Source organism: Schistocerca americana, unplaced genomic scaffold (genome assembly GCF_021461395.2).
Source record: "Schistocerca americana isolate TAMUIC-IGC-003095 unplaced genomic scaffold, iqSchAmer2.1 HiC_scaffold_38, whole genome shotgun sequence".
Lineage (NCBI taxonomy): Eukaryota > Metazoa > Arthropoda > Insecta > Orthoptera > Acrididae > Schistocerca > Schistocerca americana.
Window position 1 is genome coordinate 3024153 of NW_025726104.1, and position 26379 is coordinate 3050531.

A 26379-nucleotide genomic window follows, 5' to 3' on the forward strand; every position below is an offset into this window, starting at 1 on the left:
AGAATAAAAAATTCAGAGGCATTACTTTTCAGCACTCCCATGCATATTCTGTATGCAAGAAAAGCTTATAGAGCAGGTTTCTCATTCAGAAATTCTATTTCAGTGTTGGTTGTTTACACGATGACCGTGTTAAGCATAATGGAAGAAGGAGAAATGTTTATCAGCATTCCAGATTTGGCAGTGGCAGGCTCATGGTCTGCTGAGACTCTGGTTTATTGTTTCACTATATTGCTGCTTGCATTGCTCAGAATCTCATTTTGTGCCAACATAGAATTGGTAGGTTCAGGAGGGCCATGCTAAATGCCTTGCAGGGCCTCAGTAGTGCCACCCAACTAGCACCTGAGAGGGCAGACAAGTGTTCGCTCATGCGTACGTGATCCTGCAGTGAAGTTGTGTACATTTAGTCAGGAAGTGGGCTTGTATACAGTGAGACAGATATCCACACAGACAATGTGATGGCATCTGGAGCAGCACAGACTGTCAAGCCCTTAATGCAGCTCTAGAGAGAGGTGAACTGACAGCGGTGCAACTGACAACAATGCCAGACACAGGAATGGCACTGTGTCATCGTGTCAGACGAGTCTCGGTTCTGCAACATCGTCACAATTGATGTACTTGTGTTTGGAGGCTCTGATGCCAACAGACCTGGCCAGATTGTACCTGTCATTCTCATGCGGGTCCAGCATGTGATGTGATGGTATGGGGTGCAACTGGATACATGTCACAACTTCTGGTTCACATATCCAGTAATTTGGACAGCAGTCATTGCATTTGTGTTTTGTTAAGGCCTATCGCTGTGCCCTATTTTCAAGGGCTCCGTGATTGTAGATTGTATTTTATTGGTCCTGTTGTCTACATAGCAGCTTATGCATAAGACATTGGACAAGTCAAGTTATAAATATACAGGCTGAAAGTAATTTCAAAGCATACATATTTAAGCTTACAATAATACACTTTACACACAAGTATTTATATAACACATTTCATAAATTTAAATATTCTTCAATGGAATAAAAGCAGTGATGCTGTAAATATGACTTTAGAGATTTTCCAAATGTATTGACCTCAGTGATAGCTTTTATGTTTTCAGGAAGTTTGTTATAAAGCTTAACTCCCATGTGAAAAGTACCTTTTTGGCACAGTGCTATGCTGATTTGAGTCATATGTAAGTTCCTGTTTTGTCTGGTAAAGTGCTCATGTATATCACAGTTTTTTTTAGCCTCTGGTCCTTGCCTATTACATTTAATTTAAAGAACAAAAGGGTTTCCATAATGTATACACACGGTAATGGGAGAATACCAGATTTCTTAAACAGGGGTTTACAAGAGTCTCTAGGCTTGCACCCAAACAAGATTCTAATGGCCCTTTTTTTGTAGTTTAAAAGTGCTATTAGCTATTTTAGAGTTTCCCCAGAAGGTGACCCCATATCTAAGACGAGAATGAAAGTACGCATGATATGCATTCAATACTGTTTTCTCACTACAGCATGATTTTAATGAACAAAGAAGATAACGTGTTTTGGTCAGTTCTGCATTGAGACATTCAATATGCTTGTTCCATCTGATGTTACTCTGCAGCCAAAGTCCTAAGAATTTGGTTTCAGTACTGTTACCAACTGGTTCGTCATTGATAGAGACTGATGGGATAAACATGTCCTTGTTAGGAACATTGTGGAATTTTAGAGCAACAGTTTTCTTACTGTTTATTACAAGCCGATTACTCTGTGCCCAGCTGCTAAGTTGTTTTGTGACTGTGTTTACTGTCTGCTGTAACTGTTCATCGTCGTCTCCTTTTAGTAGAATCGTGGTGTCATCTGCAAATATGATTCATTTGTGTGCATCAATATTTAAGCTTAGATCATTTATGTACAGAAGAAACAGAAGGGGTCCCAATACAGATCCTTGGGGTACACCACATTTTATTTGTTTATAGTCAGATAAGTGATTAGATACAGTTTTTAGTTCAATATTTGTGTGCTTGACGCACACTGCCTGCATACGATTTGTCAGGCAGGAACTGATCCACTTGTTGGACAGACCTCGAATACCATATCTTTCTAGCTTTGATAGCGGAATTTTATGGTCCACCATGTCAAAAGCTTTTGACAAGTCAATAAAGACTCCTATTGTTTCCTGTTTTTTGTCCATCAGTTTTAGGATGAAATTGGTGCACTCATAGACAGCAGTTGTCGTTGACCTCTTATTTCTGAATCCATGTTGTTCATTACATAGGATGCTGTTTTTATTTATAAATTTCATAAGTTTCTCATACATAACTTTTTCCAGTACTTTAGAGATGCAGGAGGAAATTGTGATGGGTCTGTAGTTATTTACATTGTCTTTATCCCCTTTTTTATATACAGGAATAACTTTTGATGTTTTTAACACATCAGGGAAAGTGCCTGCCTGAAGTGAGCAGTCGCATAAATGTGTGAGTACTTCAGTTAGGTTTGATGCGCTCTCCTTTAACACTGTTGCAGGTATACCATCAATACCTGCCGATTTGGAATTTTTTATTCCTTTTATTGCTTTAGCTACTTCATCTTGTGAAACAGAACCGATGTACATTGATCCTCTACATGTACTTATTTTATATTCATTTGCCTGGATGCTCTTAAAGTTTGATTGTAACATATTTTCAGCAACACCTGTGAAAAAGTTGTTAAATGTGTTAGCTACTTCTAAGGGGTTTGTTACTTTTTTATTTTTATGTGATAGTGTTATATTTTTCCAAGGTTGTCTGTATTCTCCACATTCTTTTTTTATAACACTCCACATAGCCTTTGATTTATTAGCTGAATTATAAATGATTTCATCATTATGCATTATTTTTGCTGCTTTTATTACTTTTCTTAATATTTTGGAGTATTTTTTATAGTATGCGCGTACTACAGGTGAGGAATTTTTCGAGTTACATATTTCATGAAGTAGTCTTCTCTTCTGGCATGAAACCCTTATTCCCTTTGTGATCCAGCTGTTTGTTCTAGAGTTTCCCCGTATGGTTAATGTTTTCAGTGGGAATGCAAGTTCAAAGAAATGGGTTAATGTATCAATGAAAGTGTCGAATTTTTCATTTATATCATTCATTTTGTACACTCCTAGCCATTTTTCTTTGTGTAATAAGTTGTTGAAGTAGTTCACATTATGCTGATTATAGCTTCGATATGCTGTTCTAAAAGACATGTTGTTAATAATACTGCCTTGTACTTTTATGCTTAATATTTGAGCAAGATGATCACTAAAACCTGCATTGAAAATTTTTAGTGAGGTGTTGTGTAAACTCTTATTTACTAGAAACTGATCAAGAGCTGTTTGACAAGTTTCTGATACTCGGGTAGCTGCTTTTACTTCAGCCTTTAAATTGAAGGACGTTGCAAGGTTCAAAGTGGTCTCCCTATTTCCACTATTCGTGAGGAAGTCAATATTGAAGTCACCACAGATTATAAATTCACAATCCATTTTATTTACTTTATTTAGCAATGACTCCATTTTGTTTAAGAAAAGTTCAAAATTCCCAGACGGTGATCAGTAAACTGTAGCAATAACCAGGTTGAACTGAGTAATTTTTATAGCTGCAATTTCATAATCCTTTTCGACATTTGCCCTAGTTAAGTCAGGTAGTGTAATAAAATCTACATTATCCTTTGTGTAAATTGCTACCCCACACTGTTTGCTGTTTTTCCTGCAGTAGTAAGCACCCAAGACAAATTTGTTTATTTTAGTATTCTGGATTAATTCTGGGTTAAGCCAGTGCTCAGAAATGCATAACACTGAGATATCATTAAGTTCATGTGTTAATAGAACGTTAATTTCATCGATCTTATTACGCAGGGATTGCACATTATGGTGATAAATTTTTAAATCGGGCGTATTCACAATTTGGTAATTGGGAATCATATTTACAGCATCACATACCTCTAGTTTAAATTAGGAATGTCAGCAGCGTTGTATTTTTGTTCTTCTTTCTTGTTTATTTTGTTTTCCTCGCTGTTGGAAGGATGTTCAGGAAGCTGATAAATTGTTCTATCCCTTACAAGTCTTTCTTTGATGTTATCTTTTAACAAGATAATGCAAGACTACACATCACCTGAGCTGTACTGAGCTACCTCGATACAGAGAGTGTTCCACTGTTGCCGTATCCAGCATTTTCTTCAAATCTGTCACCTGTGGAGAACATCTGTTCACAGGATGCCAAGAGATGGGTATGCCACCAGCCGCCAGCCACCAGTCGCCAGCCACTACAGTTGAAGAACTCTGACATATGACATTCAGTTGAGTAGCATGAAATGATGTACCCATGGCTGTAATCCAACCTCGACTTGATATCCAGTGTGATGAGAGCTGTTCTGCTTTTCCAGTTTCAATACTGAAATTCATATATTATTTTTATGCTATCCTAACCAGATTGGACTGTGGTGTCATACAGCATAAAATATCTTACAACGTGTTGAATTAGTTATGAGAAGTGTAGAACAGCCAGCAGGGGAAAGATGTTGGCAATGAGACAGCTTTTATGTATAACAGCAGTACAGTGTTTCACAGTGCATAATGCTTCCGCAGATTGAGAACAAAATGTGTGGTTTGCTTTCATCCATTTTCACAAACATAGCCTAAAAAATAATGTTGACATTACTGTGCATTTCACTCTGAGGCATATTGCACTCTGAGAATGTTCATCGAATTCAGTTACTTTGTATTATATTTCAGTAACAGTGACATAATAGCAAATTGGACTGTATAAGTTTTTACGGATTTTTTTTCCAGACACACACTACCATTTCTTCAGATTTATTTAATTTGGGTATAAATCCTTTCCAGCATATATGCTGTACACAAAATGTTGAACATAAAATGTAGCTATCTGCTGATTTAACATCTTGCTGAGTATACCGGTACAATATTTTGTTGTAACAAATAGTTCAATGTATTTTACACACTTATAAACTTATTTATACAGTTATAGTAATTTATACCATTGCATTTATGTTGTACCTTAATGTTCTGGAAGACGATATTATAAGGAACCTCATACTTTTCCTGGATGATAGAGTTGTCTATAATGAATTATTGCCTGAAAAAAATCTGCACAAATTTGAGTCAGATCATAACATTTCAATTTGGTCCAAAGATAGGCAACTGAGTTTAAGTTTTCAGAAATGTAAATTGGAGCACATCACAAAACAAAAAAAAGACAGTATTGTATGACTACATTATCAAATAATCACAGTTTTAATTGGTCAACTCATACAAATATCTGGATGAAATGAAATGGTGACATAGACTCACTTGTAGGCAAAGCAGAATGCAGACTTCAATTCATTGGTAAGATACTGGAAAATGCAATCAGTCTATAGAGGACATTGCTTACAAAATACTTGTGTGGCCCATTCTAGAATATTGCTTAAGTATGACCCATAACAAATAAGGCTAATGGCAGACATTGAATGTATACAAAATAGTGTAGCATGATTGATCATAGATTTATTTGATGCATGGGAGAGCATCAAGAAGCTACTAAAAATTGGAAATGCCAGACAAGTGAAGATAGACGCCAAATATATGACAAAACCTAATTTATGAAATTTCAGGAACCTGTATTAAGTGAGGTATTTAGGGATTATACAATAACCGCATATGTATCACTCCTATAGGGACCATGAAGGCAAGATTAATTACAGCATGCACAGAACCATTTAAAGAATCATTCTTCCCACACTCCACATGAGCATTGAATGGGGAAAAACCATAATGTGTGGTACAACAATGTACTTTGTCGGACAAACCCACAGTGGTTTATACAGTGTGCATGGAGACATGGAATCAGTTGACAGTAGCTGGGTAATGGTTCATATTGATTCCCATTTCCCTGTTGCAGTAGGTGATCTTATGCCTTTAATTATTTTTTCATTGCCATCTTAACTTGCATTCTTCAATTCAGTTTATTAACCCTTCTTATCTCTTTGTATTAGGGCAAATGTACAGTTAACTTTTGAGGAATTTGTATTTTCAATTTATCAACTGGAGTTTTGTTTCATATGCAGCAGCAATGTTACAAATTATTTGTTTCAGTTTCTTTACAATAATTTGCTGTTTCATGGGTGCCTTGAAGGAAATAAAAGATCTCGAAAGTGGCTTAATGACAACCGATGGCCTCATGTTGACAAGACAGCTGGTTGCCTTGCAGAGGGCAGGGCTTGACGGTCTGAACATCAGCTTAGACACCCTGCAGTCCCAACGCTACAACCAGATCACGAGGAGGAAAGGCTGGGAGCGTGTCATGGTTGGCATAAATCTAGCCTTGCAACTTGAATACGACCCTGTGAAGGTATTACTAGTGCAGCTGTCATCGCATGCAGACTTTCATAAACAAAATATATAAATCTGTTGTTAAGAATATCAATACAAGAATCACCATTTTAAAGCAGTATGCCCACACCCTCGCCCCCATCCCCGCTCCCACCCTCACCGCTGTCTCCACACTGCAGCTGTAAGTGAAGGAAGGTATATTAAGACAGAAGAAGTAAATTTTAGCTGACGATGCTAACAGTTTCGTAGTTTATACAACATAAAAAGGATGCCTTGCAAGTTTACCAATTAAAAATCTTATATTTTCCTCCCAAGAGAGTCTTATGAGACTCAAGATCTTTACAGTTTCTCTTTTTTTCTTTTGTGTCTTTAGTTTAAAATAAGTTTCCACTATTGTGGTGTTGTTTTGGTAAAAATACTCGATTGTTTGGAAAAATTATTCTTAATTCTGTAGTCACATTTTTGTTGTGTCTAAGTACTACTGGTTTCAGTAGCAAGTGCCAGCATCAGTTCATCTTATTATCAAACATTTCTGTGCAAAATAAAAGCTGACCACTGTGGCCGAGCGGTTCTAGGCACTTCAGTCCAGAACCGTGCTGCTGCTATGGTCGCGGGTTCGAATCCTGCCTCAGGCAGGGATGTCCTTAGGTTAGTTAGGTTTAAGTAGTTCTAAGTCTGGGGGACTGATGACCTCAGATGTTAAGTCCCATAGTGCTTAGAGCCATTTGAACCATTTTGCAAAATAAAAAGCTTCTGTACAACTGCAAACTAGACATACCATTTTCAGGGTGCAGTTCACATCTATTGAAAGCACAACAGTGACCTTTACTTTTAGTAGATAAGACACCTACTGAGGTAAGTGACTTGATGACTGCACACAAGAAGTTGTCATTTATTCCATATGTAGCTACCATGCAGACTCATATTTTGTATTAGTTTGTCCTTACTCTTCCAAAAGGTTAAACCTTGTCTCTGCAGCTGCAGCTTCCTCTCTTCAGCAGTTGTCTTCATCTCCATGTGTGAAGAAAATCCCATTCATTGATCATATTGTTTAAGTAGGATGTTCTCAGTCATCCCCTTGTTTTCTTACCTACGATCTTGCCTTCAGAAATGTTTTTTAAAAGATTATCGTCTCCAGTTAAGTGTCCAGTGTATTTTGCTTTGCCCTGGCCTATAACTTTCAGTGGTTCTTTCTTCTCTCCTATTTCCTTTAATTTTTCTGTCAATGCAGATAGTTCTTGTACTTCTCCTCCAGAACCACATTTCAGCAGGTCTGAGGCGAGCTTCCTTTGGCTTTTCTAATGTACAGATTTTGCATCTGTGTGTCAGAACACTCCACACAAAGGTCTTTACAAATATTTTCTTAATGTGGAAGCTGATATGTTTATTCAGTTGCAGCTTCTTCTTATTTTGGAAGGAACTCTTCACCTGTGCTATTCTTTTCTTGAATGCCTTGAAATATTGATTGTTTTCTTGCAAAATGCTACTGAGATATTGAATTTCAGTTCCTTTCTTGAGTTGCTCATTGCCTGTTCTTGTGTCAGTCCTACCTCCTCCTCCTTTCTTGTCTGTAGCCATAACTTTTGTCTTCTTTGTATTCATTTTTAGCTTTAGTTTTACCACTTCTTGATTTAAGGCCTGAAACATTTTATTTAGTTCCTACTCTGATTTACTATTGTGATGTCATCAATCTGCAGTGTATATGCATGCAATTAAGTTTCCATATCGACATCATGCTCCAAAAACCACCTAACTGTGTGTGGCAGGGGGTACGTCTCATGCCACCAACTGATCCCCTCTGCCTTGTTCCACTTGTGAACAGTGCTTGGGAAGAATGACTGTCAGTACACTTCTGTATTATCTCTAACTTCTCAAATTTTCTTCTCGTGATCATTTCGTGAATTGTATATGAGAGAAACTATTATGTTGTCAGACTCTTCTCGGAAACTACTCTCTCGAAATTTGGGTAGTAAATCTTTCCGTGATGCACAACTGCTCTCTTATGGCATCTACCACTGGAGTTGCTGAGCATCTCTGTAATGATCTCACAGCGACTAAATGATCCTGTGACAAAACACTCCGCATTTCATTGGATCTTCTTTCTCTCTTCTGTCAGTCTTACTGGGTAAGGACACAGGGGTAATTTACATTCACTTAAGATTCTTCCTGTGAATCTTAGTCTGGCATCTGCTTTTCTATTGCTGTTTTATGTGGTCATTCCACTTTAAGGTTGCTCTGGATAGTTACTTCTAGATATTTTATGGTAGATTCTGTTTCCAGCAATTTGTCATTAATAGTGTAGTTGTACAGTATTGGATTTCTTTTCCTGTGTGTGTGTGTGTGTGTGTGTGTGTGTGTGTGTGTGTGATATGTTACATTTATTTATGTGCAGGGTCAACTGCCAGAGCCTACATCATTCACCAATCCTCTGCAGGTCATTGTGCAAATTGATACTGTCTTCTGTTATTGCTACTTTCTGATGGACAAGTGAGAGTACCTGTGAACAATATTAAGGAGCCTCTGACACTTTCTACTGGATCATTTATATACATTGTAAATGTAATGGTCCTATCACATTTCCATGGCGTATTCCAGAAATTACCTTTTGATTCTGGTCATCTTTTCTTTGTTGTTGTTATTACTTCCTAGATGAACATATTAAGGAAGTAAGGTGATAGAAGGCACCCGTATCTCACTGCCCTTCTGGTTTTCCTTCTTTCATATCCGGTTCAGTACTCTGACTTTAGTATATACTCAAAATTAATCATCTGTCCTTCCACTTTGGACATTACTTTAAGGAATGATGATATAATGGTAATCTGTTTATTAAACAATATTTTAACGATACACTATGCTTTCTGATCATATAGTGGCTTTATGATGGAATTTGATACTGAAATTAGTAATCATTAGACAAAATAAAAGTGAAGCTATAATAAAAGAAAGTAATATTTTGGATCATGTCAGTTGTTGTTCCAAACAACAGCACGTCAGGAATAGGTTCAAATGGCTCTGAGCACTATGCGACTTAACTTCTGAGGTCATCAGTCGCCTAGAACTTAGAACTAATTAAACCTAACTAACCTAAGGACATCACACACATCCATGCCCGAGGCAGGATTCGAACCTGCGAATGTAGCGGTCATTCGGTTCCAGACTGTAGCGCCTAGAACCACACGGCCACTCTGGCTGTCCAGGAATAGGTACTAAATTATTTGTCCGCTGATGACCTCACAGCTTAGAACACTAAAACACAAATGTTAATTGTTTGTTATGTGCCCTGGTAGAGTTTACAGCTGTTTACAGTTCACGATTGGTTGTTGGAGATTGGACATTACTCACATAGTGTATTTAGTGCACAGTGCAGAAAAAGGCAGTGTCCAGAAAAGTAAACAAGTGTAAAGGCAAAAGTTTCATGACAGGATGTTGTGTCACCATACTTGGAAGACAATTATAGCCAAAGACAGAAATTTAAAAGAAACTGGCTCATTTGAGCTGCGGAGACCTAGTCGAGGATTCTCAGTAGATAATTGTTAGCACAGTAGAATTTATAAAGAGACAATGTCAGTTCGTGTCAGGGAAGGTTGATTGGTAAGTATCTATCAGCTTTCTCGTAAAACTCACAATTTGAAGAATACACATCAAGGAAAAGGTAGAAGTCCAAGAGTGTCAAATCTAGACAATAATATCAATCATCCAACAGTTTTGCAAAATCCCCAGTTGTACTTTACTTACTTACTTACTTACTAACTTACTCAGATTTGCTGTGTACCATACAAGGAACTGGTTTCCACTAGTTCACTTGATCAGCTGCCAAGTTCTCACCTTCCTCCAAGTTTGTGTCCATGGATTGAAGATTCATTGCAAAAGTTCCAGGTGTTAAAAGGTCTTCCTGTACATCTGTATCTGTCCATTGATTTCAACAACAGTGTTGATTTTGGGATTCTTCCACCTTACATGCGTAGAACATAACCTGCAATCCTCAGTCTTCTTTCAACAATAATTTTGTGCAGGCTGTGTAGACCTCTTATTCTCAGCACTTCATCGTTTGTAACTTGGTTGGGATAACATCTTCAGAATTCATCTCTAGCATTGTTGGTGAAAAACATGGAGACTGTGTGCTGATTTTACTGACATTTTCCAAGTCTCACACATATAAACGATAAAGGAGTGCAGTCAAAGCTTTGTTGGCATATTACAGACCTAATTGCCATATGGACTGATTTTCCAGTTCTGCTGGTGATTTCTGCATCTGTGACCTCATTATTACATACAAAGCTACCGAGATATGGCAATCTGTCAACATCTTGTATTATCTTCTATTGCACTGTAATCGGGGAAGAGACGAGTAATTTCCACTTACTTTGCACATTCTGTTTACCTTATCCCTATTAATTTTCAGCCCTACACAATAGGGCATTTAATGAGAAAGCATATAAAAATTAACTTGATGCCTTCCAAGGAGATGGTCTCTACTTAGTCTCTACTCCTTCAAGCCTGACTTTGTAAGTGTAGACCAGACATGGCTTAAATTCAGAGAAATAGTATCGACATCAATTAAGAGATATATACCAAATAAATTGAAAGGATACCAAATAAATTAAAAGGGTGGTGCACAAAATATGTCAAAACTCAGCTGCAGAAGCAATGAAAAAAAGCATGTCAAAATTTAAAAGAATGCAAAATCTCCAAGATTAGCGATGTTTTACTGAAGCTCGAAACTTAGGGTGGGTTTCAGTGGAAGATGTGTTTAATAATTCCCATAGTGAAACTTCGTTTTGAAATCTGGAAGAAAATCCAAAGAGGTTCTGGTTGCATGTGTAGTACACCAATGGCAAGACACAACCAATACCTTCACTGCGCAATAGCTGTGGTAATATTACTGATGACAGTGCTACTAAAGCAGGGTTACTAAACACGGATTTCTGAAATTTCTTCACCAAAGACAACAAAGTTATTATTGCAGTATTCAAATCAAGAACAACTGCAACTGTGAGTAACTTAGTAGTAGCTCTCCTCAGTGTCATAAAGCAGTTATGTTTCTTTCAGAGAATGCTGATACAATAGCTCCATTAGAAATCATATATAGCCCTGGAGATTCTAAAAGGTATCAGATAGATTATATAATGGTAAGACAGAGATTTAGGAACCAGGTTTTAAATTGTAAGACATTTCCAGGGGCAGATGTGGACTCTGACCACAATCTATTGGTTATGACCTGTAGATTAAAACTGAAGAAACTGCAAAAAGGTGGGAATTTAAGGAGATGGGACCTGGATAAACTGAAAGAATCATAGGTTGTACAGAGTTTCAGGGAGAGCATAAGGGAACAATTGACAGGAATGGGGGAAAGAAATGCAGTAGAAGAATAATGGGTAACTTTGATGGATGAAGTAGTGAAGGCAGCAGAGGATCAAGTACGTAAAAAGACGAGGGCTAGTAGAAATCCTTGGGTAACAGAAGAAATATTGAATTTAATTGATGAAAGGAGAAAATATAAAAATGCAGTAAATGAAGCAGGCAAAAAGGAATACAAATGTCTCAAAAATGAGATCGACAGGAAGTGCAAAATGGCTAAGCAGGGAGGGCTAGAGGACAAATGTAGGGATGTAGAGGCTTATCTCACTAGGGGTAAGATAGGTACTGCCTACAGGAAAATTAGAGAGACCTTTGGAGATAAGAGAACCACTTGCATGAACATCAAGAGCTCAGATGGAAACCCAGTTCTAAGCAAAGAAGGGAAAGCAGAAAGGTGGAAGGAGTATATAGAGGGTCTATACAAGGGCGATACACTTGAGGACAATATTATGGAAATGGAAGAGGATGTAGATGAAGATGAAATGGGAGATACAATACTGCGTGAAGAGTTTGACAGAGCACTGAAAGACCTGAGTCGAAACAAGGCCCCTGGAGTAGACAACATTCCATTGGAACTACTGACGGCCTTGGGAGAGCCAGTCCAGACAAAACTCTACCATCTGGTGAGCAAGATGTATGAAACAGGCGAAATACCATCAGACTTCAAGAAGAATATAATAATTCCAATCCCAAAGAAAGCAGGTGTTGACAGATGTGAAAATTACCGAACAGTCAGTTTAATAAGCCACAGCTGCAAAATACTAACACGAATTCTTTACAGACGAATGGAAAAACTAGTAGAAGCCGACCTCAGGGAAGATCAGTTTGGATTCCGTAGAAATACTGGAACATGTGAGGCATTACTGACCTTACGACTTATCTTGGAAGAAAGATTAAGGAAAGGCAAACCTACGTTTCTAGCATTTGTAGACTTAGGGAAATCTTTTAACAATGTTGACTGGAATACTCTCTTTCAAATTCTAAAGGTGGCAGGGGTAAAATACAGGGAGCGAAAGGCTATTTACAATTTGTACAGAAACCAAATGGCAGTTATAAGAGTCGAGGGACATGAAAGGGAAGCAGTGGTTGGGAAGGGAGTAAGACAGGGTTATAGCCTCTCCCCGATGATATTCAATCTGTATATTGAGCAAGCAGTAAAAGAAATAAAAGAAAAATTCGGAGTAGGTATTAAAATCCATGGAGAAGAAATAAAAATGTTGAGGTTCGCCGATGACATTGTAATTCTGTCAGAGACAGCAAAGGACTTGGAAGAGCAGATGAACGGAATGGATGGTGTCTTGAAGGGAGGATATAAGATGAACATCAACAAAAGCAAAACGAGTGTAATGGAATGTAGTCGAATGAAGTAAGGTGATGCTGAGGGAATTAGGTTAGGAAATGAGACACTTAAAGTAGTAAAGGAGTTTTGCTATTTGGGGAGCAAAATAACTGATGTTGGTCGAAGTAGAGAGGATATAAAATGTAGACTGGCAATGGCAAGGAAAGCGTTTCTGAAGAAGAGAAATTTGTTAACATCGAGCATAGATGTAAGTGTCAGGAAGTCATTTCTGAAAGTATTTGTATGGAGTGTAGCCATGTATGGAAGTGAAACATGGATGGTAAATAGTTTGGACAAGAAGAGAATAGAAGCTTTCAAAATGTGGTGCTACAGAAGAATGCTAAAGATTAGATGGGTAGATCACATAACTAATGAGGAAGTATTGAATAGGATTGGGGAGAAAAGAAGTTTGTGGCACAACTTGACCAGAAGAAGGGATCGGTTGGTAGGACATGTTCTGAGGTATCAAGGGATCACCAATTTAGTATTGGAGGGCAGCGTGGAGGGTAAAAATAGTAGGGGGAGACCAAGAGATGAATACACTAAGCAGATTCAGAAGGATGTAGGTTGCAGTAGGTACTGGGACATGAAGAAGCTTGCACTGGATAGAGTAGCATGGAGAGCTGCATCAAACCAGTCTCAGGACTGAAGACCACAACAACAACATATAGCCACTCATTTGATAAAGATCCATACCTAGAGACTGAAAAGTTGCTCAGGTCACACCAATGCTCAAGAAAGAAAAGAGGAGTAATCTACTAAATAACAGACTCATATCACTAATGTTGATTTGCATTAGGATTTTGGAACATATATTGTGTTTGAATATTATGAATTATCTCAAAGATAATGATTCATTGATAAATAGCCAAGATAGATTCAGAAATATTGACCTTTTAAAACACAGCTAGCTCTTTAGTCACACAAAGTAATAAGTGCTGTCGACTGGGGCTCTCAAATTGATTCCATATTTGTAGATTTCCAGAAGACTTTTTGAAACAGTTCCTCACAAGTATTTTCTAATCATCTTGTGTGCCTATGGTGTATTGTCTCAGTTGTGCAACTGGATGTGTGGTTTCCTGTCAGAAAGGTCACAGTTCATAGTAATTGATGGAAAATCGTCAAGTAAAACAAAAGTGATATCTGACATTCCTCAAGGAAGTGTTATAGACCACCTGCTGTTGCCGATCTACATTAACAATTTAAGAGAGAATCTGAGCAGTCCTCTTAGATGATGATATCATTTACAGTCTTGCATATCATTTACTGTCTTGTAAAGTGATCAGATGATCAAAACGAACTGCAAAATGATTTAGGCTACCTATCCATATGATGCAAAAAGTGGTAACTGACCTTAAATAATAAAAATTGTTGTCATCCGCATGAGTAGTAGAAGGTATCTACTAAATTTTGGTTACATGATAATTCACGCAGATCTAAAGGCTGTGAAGTCTATTGAATACTTAGGAATTACATTTACAAATAACTTAAATTGGAATGCCCACATAGATAACGCGGTGGGAAAGCAAACAAAAGACTGTGATTTAATAGTAAAACATTTAGAAGGTTAGGATTACTAAAGAGACTATCTACAACTATACTTGTCTGTCCTCTTTTGGAGTATTCTGCATGGTGTGAGATCCTTACCAGATAGGACTGACAAAGGACATCATTTAAAAGTTCAAAGAAGGGCAGCTCATTTTGTATTATTGGGAAACAGGAAAGTGCATGCCACAGATATCGCATGTGAATTGGGGTGGCAGTCATTAAAGCAAAAGCATTTTGCTGGAGCAGGTTCTTAAAATTTCAATCATCAATTTTCTCCTCCGAATGTGAAAATATTTTGTTAGAGCCCTCTTACATAGGGAGAAATGATCATTGTAATAAAATAAGAGAAATCAGAGCTTGTACGGAAATATTGAAGTGTTTGGTTTTGCTCAAATGCTGTAGGGGAGTGGAATGGTAGATAAATAGGTTGAGGGTGGTTCTCTGAACCCTCTGCCAGCAATTAATTGTGAATTACAGACTAGTCATGCAGATATAGATAATGTAGATAGGCTTTCAATATTGTGCACTGATTCTCTAATTTTATACATTGCTCAAATACTTTCGTGGGGCTTTGGAGTGACCCCTTCAAAATAACACTTTACCAGTCTTCTTAATATGTATTTTGGTAACCCGGTTGATAAGAAGTTACAACAATACTCTCTTATTACTCCCCAGTTTTGGGTTTTATTAATGAACAAAATCGCCGCAGTGTTCCATAACAATTACGGGCTGAAGTTTCCTGCTGATGGAACCAATATGATTTTCTGTGTTTCTGAGCATACAGGTTGTGTATGCTGTTTGGAGCCTGTTGTATGCTGAATCAAATGTTTTTATTGTTGTGATCTTCCATCTGAAGATTGGTTTCATGGAGTTGCCCATGCTAGCTTATCCTCTGTGACCCTCTTCACCTCTGGGTAACTACTGCAGCGTACAATAACTTGAACTTGCTTACTGCAGTCAGTTTTTGGTCTCCTACAGTTGTTACCCCCATTATATTCACAGATGACCACATATTGTGGAAATTGCATATTGTAATGTAGGATGCAACAATAAGGTACAGAAAGTTTCTGTTGAAAATTACGAATTATTTAGGAATAAAGGAGATGGCTCACCAAAAGGCAGAAGCACTGTCTCATCGATAGGCACACGAACAAAAGGTATGTAGAATGAGATTTTCACCGTGCAGTGGAGTGTGCACTGATATGAAACTTCCTGGCAGATTAAAACTGTGTGCCGGACCAAGAGTCAAACTTGGGACCTTTGCCTTTCGTGGGCAAGTGCTGAGCTATCCTTGCACGACTCACGACCCATCCTCACAGCTTTACTTCCACCAGTACCTCGTCTTCTACCTTCCAAACTAAAAGGTACGTTACTTGGCGAGCTTCCAGAATGCACTTTCTTTTTCTAGCTGTAGGGAAAACATGTGCGCTCGCCCACACACACACACACACACACACACACACACACACACACACTCTCTCTCTCTCACATGCGCATGCATGTCTCCTTATGCTGTGGTCGCTCAACTGCCAGCTCTTTACTGGCCCATGGTGAGTGTTCTGGAGTGAGGTGGGGCTTTAGAGTGGGGTAGGATGGGGTGGGTTGAGGCAATGTGAGAGATGGAGAGAGATGGGAGGGGTTTGGAGGGAAGCATTTAGTGGCTCGTGGGAGAGTGGGGAGCCATCTGTGGGCTAGCTAGGGGTGCAGGTAGAGGGGTCAGGTGACAGACAGCTGGGCACTCATAGACTAGGGTGTGACGTGAGATAACAGCACACAACTAGCTGATTTGCGAGGGGGGAGAGAGGGGTGTGTGTGGGGGGGGGGGGGGGCTGGGAGTTAACTTGGATTTAGGCCAGGAAGCAAAGGATGTGCTGTAAGTATGGCTACGAAAGTTGAGTATTCTTAAATAAGATCAGCTGGTGCCAATGTATTGGAAAGTAACTGGCACACAAAGTGCAATTGTGGCTCCTTTTTCTTTAAAAGTTTTAAATAGTCTGCAGAGCAAATTGAATTAGGAGGATCAGGCATTTGTGTGGGTCTAGGAAAGTAAATTGTAGAGCCAGATAAAAGGCGCACAAGACAGGAGGGGTACTACTACTCATCACTGCTGTATCGTGCTACTAGTACATGTCAGTGTGAGTGCACCGAGAGTGGTGTTGCCGTACATGCGTCTTTAAATTGGTCACCGACTGATCATTGCAGGCTGGCTGCTGGAGGCCGTCTCTGGGAGCCAAGCGTGCCGTGCGGTCCCTGCCGTGCCATCTGCTGGTGACTCGCACATATATTAGTGTGGAACAGTGCTGACTGACTCTCTGTGTGATTCTAGTTTGTAATGTGCACATCAGTGTTCTGTGTCTTGTTGAGTCCTTAGAGGCACATTGTTCGGAGGTTATTATTAAAGCCATATTTGTGCGACTTGGATCACACTTCAGTATTTATTTATTTATTTATTTATTTCTTGTTCCATAGATCCAGTTAGTGAGTCAATCACAAGGATATGGAACGTGTCAAATTGTACAGGTTTCAATTTAAACTATACAAGGGCAATTCAATGGCAAATTGTACATAGTTTAAGTAAGACATACTATAAATAAAGTAACAGATACAATATCAGCTAGATAACATAACAACCATTTGACAGAAAAAGGAGTTTCAAATAAAGGTTAAAGGCAAGAGCACAAAGTTAAATCAGATATTAGGCCTACAAGAGTAAATACATGTATAGCCAATCTGTTGTTACAAAAAGTGAGCTAATTCCCAAATGCACAATAAAATCAATTGAACTACTTCTAGACGCAATAAGTTTAGTGATGGTATACATTTTCTTTCAGGTATTCATCCACAGTATAATAAGATTTCTCTGTCAGGTAATCTTTGAGAACTCGTTTAAATTTTGGCAGTTCTGTATGAACACATTTGATATGTAGTGGTAGAGCATTGAACAGCTTAATGCTGGAGTAGTAAACTCCTTTTTGTACCAGAGTGAGATGTTTCATTTCTAAATGTAGATTGTTTTTGTTTCTGGTGTTATAACCATGGAATTTACTGTTGTCTTGGTAGATGGAATAATTTTTGCACACAAAGGTCAGCAAGGAAAAAATATACTGTGAGGCAGTTGTTAGGATACCTATCTTCCGAAACAAGTGCCTGCAAGAGTGTCTTTGATTAACCCCACACGTTATTCTGATTGCTTTTTTTTTGGATGGTGAAAACTTGTTTTGCAAGTGGTTGGTTCCCCCAGAATATGATAGCATATGACATCAATGAGTGGAAGTAGCCAAAGTAGGCAACCTTAATAGTGTCAACTTCAGCCACTGAAGAAATTACCGGTAGTGAAAATGTTGCCGAGCTAAGTTTTTTACATAGATGAAGAATGTGAACTGACCAATTACATTTACTGTCTATGTAAGCACCCAGGAATTTTGTTTCTTCAACTTTCTGTATTGGTTGATCTCTACATTTTATGTCAATTTCATTGGGATTACTTTGTGATGTATGGAACCTCATATAATGAGTTTTATCTGCATTGAGTGAGAGACCATTTGAGGAGAAACAATTTAAGATGTCATTAAAAACAGTAGTTGTAGTTTTTTCAAGATCATGATCAGTCAAATCGTCAATTAGAATTGTGGTATCATCGGCAAACAGGGTAAATTAGCTGTTTGTCTCAGAACAAAGAGGAAGATCATTAATAAAGATGAGGAAAATCAGTGGGCCCAAAACGGAGCCTTGAGGCACACCACACGTTATCATGCCCCATTCAGACGAGGCAGGTTCTCCAGAAGAGCCATTTAGCATTACAGTCTGCTTCTGATCCTGTAGATATGATTGTAGCCACAAGCCAACAGTACCACCTAAACCATAGTATTCTGCCTTTTTCCAAAGAATTTGGTGGTTTACACAGTCAAAGGCTTTCGTAAGATCGCAAAAAATACCCACTGGAGACATTTTTTTGTTAATGGCTTCCAAAACTTGGTTGCTGAAAGAGAATATTGCCTGTTCAGTACAAAGACCGGCACGAAAACCAAACTGATTTTTGCTTAAGATACTATGGAATTTGAGATGGTCTACAATCCTCCTGTGCATGAGTTTTTCTAGAATTTTCGAGAAGGTAGTTAATAGGGATATTGGGCGATAGTTTGTAACAATGCTTTTATCCCCTTTTTTAAAGAGAGGAATCACTACAGCCAACTTAAGTCTGTCAGGGACAATCCCATCTTGTAGGGATGCATTGTATATGTTGCATAAGGTGGGACTAACAAATTTATAACAGTGTTTCAGTATTTTACTAGAAATATTGTCCACACCAGCAGAATTTTTGTTTTTTAATGATCTAATTACTCTTATGACTTTGCTTACAGTAAATGGAGATAAGGATAACTGTGGGATTCTGTTGCTAATAGCTTTCTGTAGGAGGGACAATGATTCTTCCATAGAACCATTACAGCTTGTCTTCTCTGCTGCTCTCAAAAAGTGGTTATTAAATATTTCTGCAACCAACTCAGGTTTCTTTATGATACTGTCCCCTGTTTTAATCTCTACCTGAGACATGTTCCCTGTTGTCCTGCCAGTTTACCTCTTTATTACATTCCTTATAGTTTTAATTTTATTTTCTGAGCTTTCAATTTCTGATTTTATGCACATACTTTTAGATTTATTTATAACCTTCTTGAGAATGCTACAGTAAAGTTTGTAGTGTTGTCATTTCTTTGGATCATTACAAGTCCTGAGAGAACTGTATAACATCCTTTTTGTTCTACAAGATGTTGTTATCTCTGTAGTGATCCAAGACTTCTTGGCATTGCCTATATGACTATTTCTAACTACTTTTTTTTGGGAAAGATGGACTCAAATACAGACATGAATTCATTTAAAAATGAATTGTACTTTTTGTTTACATCTGTTTCCCTATCAACTCGGCTCCAGTCTATCTCTTTTAGGCTATCACTGAATTTTTTAAGGCCCTGTTCATTTATTATCCTAAAAGATTTCCAAGAATGCTCGGAACTGTTGCACACACTGATGTAATTGAGCCTAAGCAATTGACCACCATGATCAGAAAGGCCAAGGATTGGATGTACAATGATCTCATTCCATGTAGACTTACCTATAAATATATTATCTATCAGACTTTTACTGTTAACAGCAACCCTAGTTGGGAAATCTACTATTGTCATCAGATTATAAGACTCCATTAAATGTACTAAATCAGCTTTACTATTGCTCTCATTTAGGAAATCAACATTAAAGTCACCAGTAATTATCAAGTTCTTGGACTTTGAGTACAGTATGGATAATAAAGAATCTAAGTGCTTAAGAAATACATTCAAATTCCCTGAGGGAGATCTATACAGTGCTAACACTACAGCCGTGAAGTCATTTACAGTAATCTCAACACCACATACTTCAATTTGTTGCTCTATACAATGGCTCTTTAAATCTAATGCATTGTAAAATATGTTGTTTTTTACATAAATTACCACTCCACCTTTTTCCATGATGGTTCTTGAGTAATGCGCTGCCTGACACACAGTATTACTTGGTTAGTACATCACCACAAACATATGGACCGGGACTGTACATGCTTTGACAGTTTGCTACGTCTCTCTCTTCTAGGACTGACATGGTAGCTGCCTTGCATTTCTTAATGACTCTGACCTTGTCAACCACAAACTGAATCTTAGTACAGTCATGATTTCCCTGAAGAGATTACATGACAGCAGAGACTTGTAAAATTGTGTTACCCATTTCTCTAGCCAGTGAAGATTCATTCTATACCTTCAGATACAGTGTCATTTAGGAGTAGAACAGCAAGAAATACGTAGCTCCTCTAACAGTAATGACAGTTTATCACCTCCCAACACTACATGTGCCAATGTTTCAGTGCATTTTTGAATATGTTTGTTAACAGATTCATCAACACAACAAAAATTTATGATCTCAGTAGCATCTTATTTCTTAACTCATACTTTACTATTCATCAGAATCTTCATCGCTGCTCTTTGATTCGTCAGAGCTCCCTGCTGTACTTTGTTTTATTTCATAGTCAGAATTAGTTGAAATACCACCTACCGTATTTACCCAAATCTAAGCCGCACTCAAACCTGAAAAATGAGACTCGAAATAAAGGAAAGAAAAAAAAAAAAATTCCCGAATCTAAGCCACACCTGAAATTTGAGACTCGAAGTTCAAGGGGAGAGAAAAGTTTTAGGCCGCACCTCCAAATCGAAACAAAGTTGGTCCGTTGTAATATGAGACACAATTTAGGTCGAATGAATGACGATACAGCTACAGTAGTTTGGTTCGAGTCGTAAGCTTAGCAGTTAAGCTTTACCAGGTAGCCTTTGCTATGCGTCAGGCGCTCCATCCGTATTTATACTGGTACCCTTCCTTTTTCATGTGCTTCATCTGGTTTGAATCAATTGCTTATTTTGCTTTGATCTGATAAGTGCCGTTTTCCTTGTTATAGGCGTTTATGTCACTCTAAGCTGAAAATGCATTACTGTACTGTGTCATGCATTGTTTGTCGCATTCTGATAGTGCGTGTTTGCGGCCTGTCGTCACTCGTGGCATGGCTTGCTTTTGTACACGCTACCGCTGCCTACAAAAAAAAAAAAAAAAAAAAAAAAAAAAAAAAAAAAAAAAAAAAAAAAAAGAAGAAGAGAGAGAAATCATCTCATTAGCGAAACAATGGCAAGAGACTACTATTTGTTGTTCCTTACACTGCTGCTTTCTTTGATAATGATCAACAAGAACCAAATAATAGACTGCGTATGATAGAACATGTTCTGAACGAGAGTTAGGTGAAAATTTTTCTCCATTTGAAAATCTTTGCGGCCGCTTCTTTAGTACATCAAATTCTGCACAGAAATTAGAGTCATCTTGGATATAAAAATCTAGTCAGTTGCCGTGCTTCATTTCTGACTGTATCACTATTAGGCATAAGAATAATATGAATATAAACATGACACGATACGTATATTCTTCCGCGTTTGCTGTTGTCTCACTCTAGTTTTGTAGTTTATTAGGCAGACAGGATTTAAATAAGATAGCAGCAAACACGAAAGAATACGTGGCAAAATGTTTATATTCGTATTACTCTTATGATGAAGAGAATACTGCATGTGATTCACATTTCATCAGGTTCCTATTAGCAACCGTCTCTTCTCACAGGTAGGAAAAAATTCGGAACATTGAGTTGGCCATATTGACAAACATCCCAAACAGTCTTGCCGGTCGGATTTTCGTAATACATTGAAGTTCTGCTACATTCGAAGATGAACAATACGGAATTTGTATTTACTTCGTTGGATAATGTATGAAAATTGTCTTCCACCTTTTTTTTTTTAATTTATTTACTGACGCAGAGGTTTTTCCGCCAGTATTTATCTTTGTGCCTATGAAGCATGCCTGTGTAGCGCTACATATATTCGATGGCAGAAATTAGTTGTTTCAGCACCTACTGACATTTTTCAGAACTTCCACTTGCTTTGCACTCGATTCCAAGCCGCATGCGGTTTTTTGGATTACAAAAACCAGAAAAAAAGTGCGGCTTAGATTTGAGTAAATACGGTACATCCTCTCCTTTGGATTCAACTTCTTAAGTATTATATTTCAAGTCAACACCTGCTAATCTGTGAGACCGAAATGATGAGCCATACTACTCTATTTCACTGTACCTGTATGTTTCATTTGTATAACATTTTATTCCATCATAGATGCTGCACTTATAGTTTCATATATGCATTGCAGCAGCAGACACAATAAAAGTAGCAATCAGCAGTGCTTAGTTTGTTGAATGGGTAAAAAATATGCCATTGTCCCAGTTCCACATATCCCCAAAATTTGATTCTGCCAAATTCTGTACTCTCTGAAATCGAATGTTTAATCCAAAGATGAAAGTGAACAAGTTTGATGCAGTATTGCTAATATTGTTTATTACTCATCTTGCTGAATGAAGTGCATACCGTATCCTTTCTGAAAGGTTTGCAGAAGTAATGCACATACCAGTTTTCTAAAAACTTACATTGAGATTGTGCTCTCCTTCCTCTTGTACAAATTAGTAGAGCCCTTTGGATTACTCCACAATATGCCTCTTGGCAAGGTGGTAATGACAGTATTATGAAAAGGATAGATTGGCACTCACTGTATAGTGTAAATGTGTTGCTGGCAGGGGGGTGGGGGGGTGGGGGGGGGGGGGGGAAAGGAACACCACCTATTATTAAACACGTAAGCTTTTGGTGCAAACCCCCCCCCCCCCCCCCTTCCCTCACACACACACACACACACACACACACACACACACACACACACACGCACACGCACACACATGCGCGCAAATGCAGATCACACATACATGACCACTGTCTCCGGCTGCTAGGGCCAGACTGGGAGCAACTGTGCATCATGGGAGAAACAACGGTTGGGTGTGTGTGTGTGTGTGTGTGTGTGTGTGTGTGTGTGTGTGTGTGTGTGTTTTGTCCACTTTGGAAGAAGTCTTTCTGATGGAAAACTTACGTGTTTAGTAGTCTTTTTGTTGTGCTTGTCTGTGACCTAACATCTCCTGTATACAGTGAATAGCAATGTATCTTTTTTATAATATGGTCATTACTCCAGCCTAGATTTCTATTGTTTGTTTCCTTTTAAGACCTTATAAAGACAGTTACTGACAATTTCTTTTTTCTTATTGGAGAAAAGTAAAACCATATGGGGGCCAGACGTAGATTGTAAATGAATATGGAATAGAGTATTTTTATTCTCCCTGTATGCAGTGTCAATAACGTCACCTCACACACTTCATTTCTGGCAGCACCTCCTTCTCAACACATGACTGTCCCCCACCACCTCACCATAGTCTTCAAGTTATATCCTATAGCACTTCTGGGTGGACAAATAGATGAAGGATGTAGTTTAAAACAGTATAACTAAACTTAAAAGTCAAACTGCCCTTTTATAGAGACTGCCATCATTATTTAAACATACTAAACAACATCAAAACAGTCGAAAGAAATTTTTTTTCAAAAGAGCGGAAAATTGTAGTGAAATTCATGAGAGGATTGTTTTAAATTGTTATATCTTAAATCAATAAGTATGTCAGCATTTCCCAGGATTTTCTGGCTTAATTAAGACTAGGTCATGCCACCACAGTGGTCAGACAGTGGACTTGACTTCCAGAGGACAACGGACCCGAATCCCATCGGGCCATCAAAATTTGGGTTTTCCTTGATTTCCCTAAATGATTTAAGACAAATGCTGGGATGGTTCCTTTGAAAAAGATGACATTCGGCTGAGGAAGTTAATTTCTGTGGCATGTCTGATGACACAGTGCTGGTGGAAGCACGAGTATTTCAGAGCACACCATTCATTGCACATTGTTAAACATAGGGCTCTGCTGCAGAAAACCCCTGTATGTTCCCATGTTGACAACACAGTTGAATTACAATTTCTGTGGCTCAGGAGCATTGAGATTGGGCAGTGAATCAATAGAAATGTGTCATCTGGTTGAATCATTCGAGTTTCGCATTACACCTACTTGACGGTTTTGTGCACATACACTGTCAACAGAGTGAATTGGTGCTTGAAAGGTGCACTTTGCTACAGACTTAGGCCAGTGGGAGCAATATTATGCTATGGAGGACATTCACCTGGTCTTCTATGGGTCCTGTGGTAGTAACTGAAGGCTCCATAACAGCTTTGTTCTGTGTGAACATTATTGTGCACTGTCCGCACCCTGTCCCTAATGAAGGTGACATGTTTCAACAATATGACTTTCAGTGTCACGAGGCCAGAATCAAATTCACCCCTTCTGAATCTGATGGAATACATCTGCGATGCTATCAGATACCAGTTCTGCACCCAGAAACCACTGATCTCCAATTTATGGGAATTACATGACCTGTGCTTAGACATGCGGTGCTGCATAATGCTGGGAACATACCTCACATAATGCTGGGAACATACCTGAAATTTGTTGAACTTGTCCCACACAAAATCACTGCTGTATTGTGTTCCAACAGTGGACAAACACATTATCAAACAGGAGGTCATAGTGTTTTGTCTCATCAGTTTATATATTCAATGCTTGAATGAAAGGTGTGCTCTTTTCCTTTTTTCTGCCATTGCGTGTATGTGTAAAGCGGGATGTTCTACCATTTGGGCTTGTTTATATGATGGCTGTCAGTATTACCACCTGCACAGATACTAAATGCTCCTTTTCTGAAGACCTTTTATCTTGAGAACACTTTCAACTTTGTTTCACAAATGGCAGCACAGTTTCATGTAATTGTTAAAATAACACTTTCAGCAAAAGATTTGTGCGTTGGAGTGGGGAAAAAGATTGGAGATGTATGTAGTTTAATTTTCATAAATTGTTAAGAAGGTTAACAGCTTGGCATGCTAAGATAAATTCAGACATTCTCTAAAAAGAGAGAAAAAGATTAATTTAACAGAATCAGTGAGGTATACAAATATAACAACAGACTTGTAGAACCATTATTTTGTAGGTTAGATTAGATTAGATTCAGCTTTTGTTCCAAGACCCAAAACATGAGATGATTCTCATGGGTGAGTAACATGCCAGAAAGTATAACATAAAAAATATAAAACATTTGAATACCCTGATCATTTGTCAGGAGATTGTCAAACTAGGTGAATACAATACAAACTGGAACAGCTAATATTTTCAGAATTGATACGCTGTCAGACTGAAACATTGTTATGCACTATTAATAAATTTATCAAACAAAAAGTACATAATCTTGACTGTTATGACAAAGTGCTCTCAGAACTGAAATCTAACAGACATTCTTATTTAAGCTGGCCTAACAGCCACTGTTAAGATATTCATCTATTGAGTAGGATGAGTTACCTATCAAAAAGTCTTTCAAACTCTGTTTAAACCATGCTTTATCTGATACCAAGTTTTTAATGGTGTCTTTCTTCCACAGATAAATTGTGTTGTAATGCGAGGTTTTAATGAAGATGAAGTGTGCAGTTTTGTGGAGTTAACAAAAGAGAAAAATGTTGATGTAAGATTTATCGAGTACATGCCTTTCAGCGGCAACAAATGGAATGATGGGAAGATGGTCTCATTTAGTGAAATGGTCCAAATAATTAGAAAGCAGTGGCCTAATTTTGATCCTCTGCCCAATGGGCCCAATGATACCTCAAAGGTACGTCCAGTATTACATATGAACATACATTGAAAATAATTTAATGTTTATGACTTACTACCAATCACAATAATACTTCACATCTGCTGGTGGTATGAGAGATGGACTGGTTTAGTTACATATTTCTCATCCCATTCAGTAAGTCTGTCCTGGCCTGGGTTTCTCTGCAGCTTTTCTACAACTCTCCCCATTTCCTAAACCTTGACAATCCTTTTCTTTCTTCCCTTTTCCGTCCCCTTATTGTTTCTGCCAGAAGAAGAAGCCACTGGCTCCGAAAGCTTGCACATTTCCATAACTTTAAGGGGAGTTAGAAGGGGAAAACATTCTTTTTCACTTTTTCGGGTTTTTACCTGATTATAAAATTTGCAATTTTCCAAATAAAATGATATGTATATTACTTATAAACTTGCGTGGGAAGTATTATATTTTATTTTCTAAAATATAATCTACACTAGTTGAAAATGTTAAAATTTTTACACGCATTACTTCAAGACCTAATAAAATCGGTAATTTTTTATATACAGGGTAGTCCATTGATCGTGACCGGGCCATATATCTCACGAAATAAGTGTCAAACGAAAAAACTACAAAGAACGAAATTTGTCTAGCTCGAAGGGGGAAACCAGCTGGCGCAATGGTTGGCCTGCTATAAGGCGCT

General features: G+C 38.1%; 1 protein-coding gene across 1 annotated transcript in view; it reads left to right on the forward strand.

The window, feature by feature from the left end:
- Positions 1–26379, forward strand: part of LOC124581876 (molybdenum cofactor biosynthesis protein 1-like) — a 64454-nt gene that overhangs the window by 2538 nt on the left and 35537 nt on the right. Inside the window, exons 3-4 of the mRNA XM_047131300.1 lie at positions 6069–6324; positions 25497–25721. Of these exons, the coding sequence (XP_046987256.1) occupies positions 6069–6324; positions 25497–25721 (481 nt within the window). The remainder of the gene's footprint in view (positions 1–6068; positions 6325–25496; positions 25722–26379) is intronic.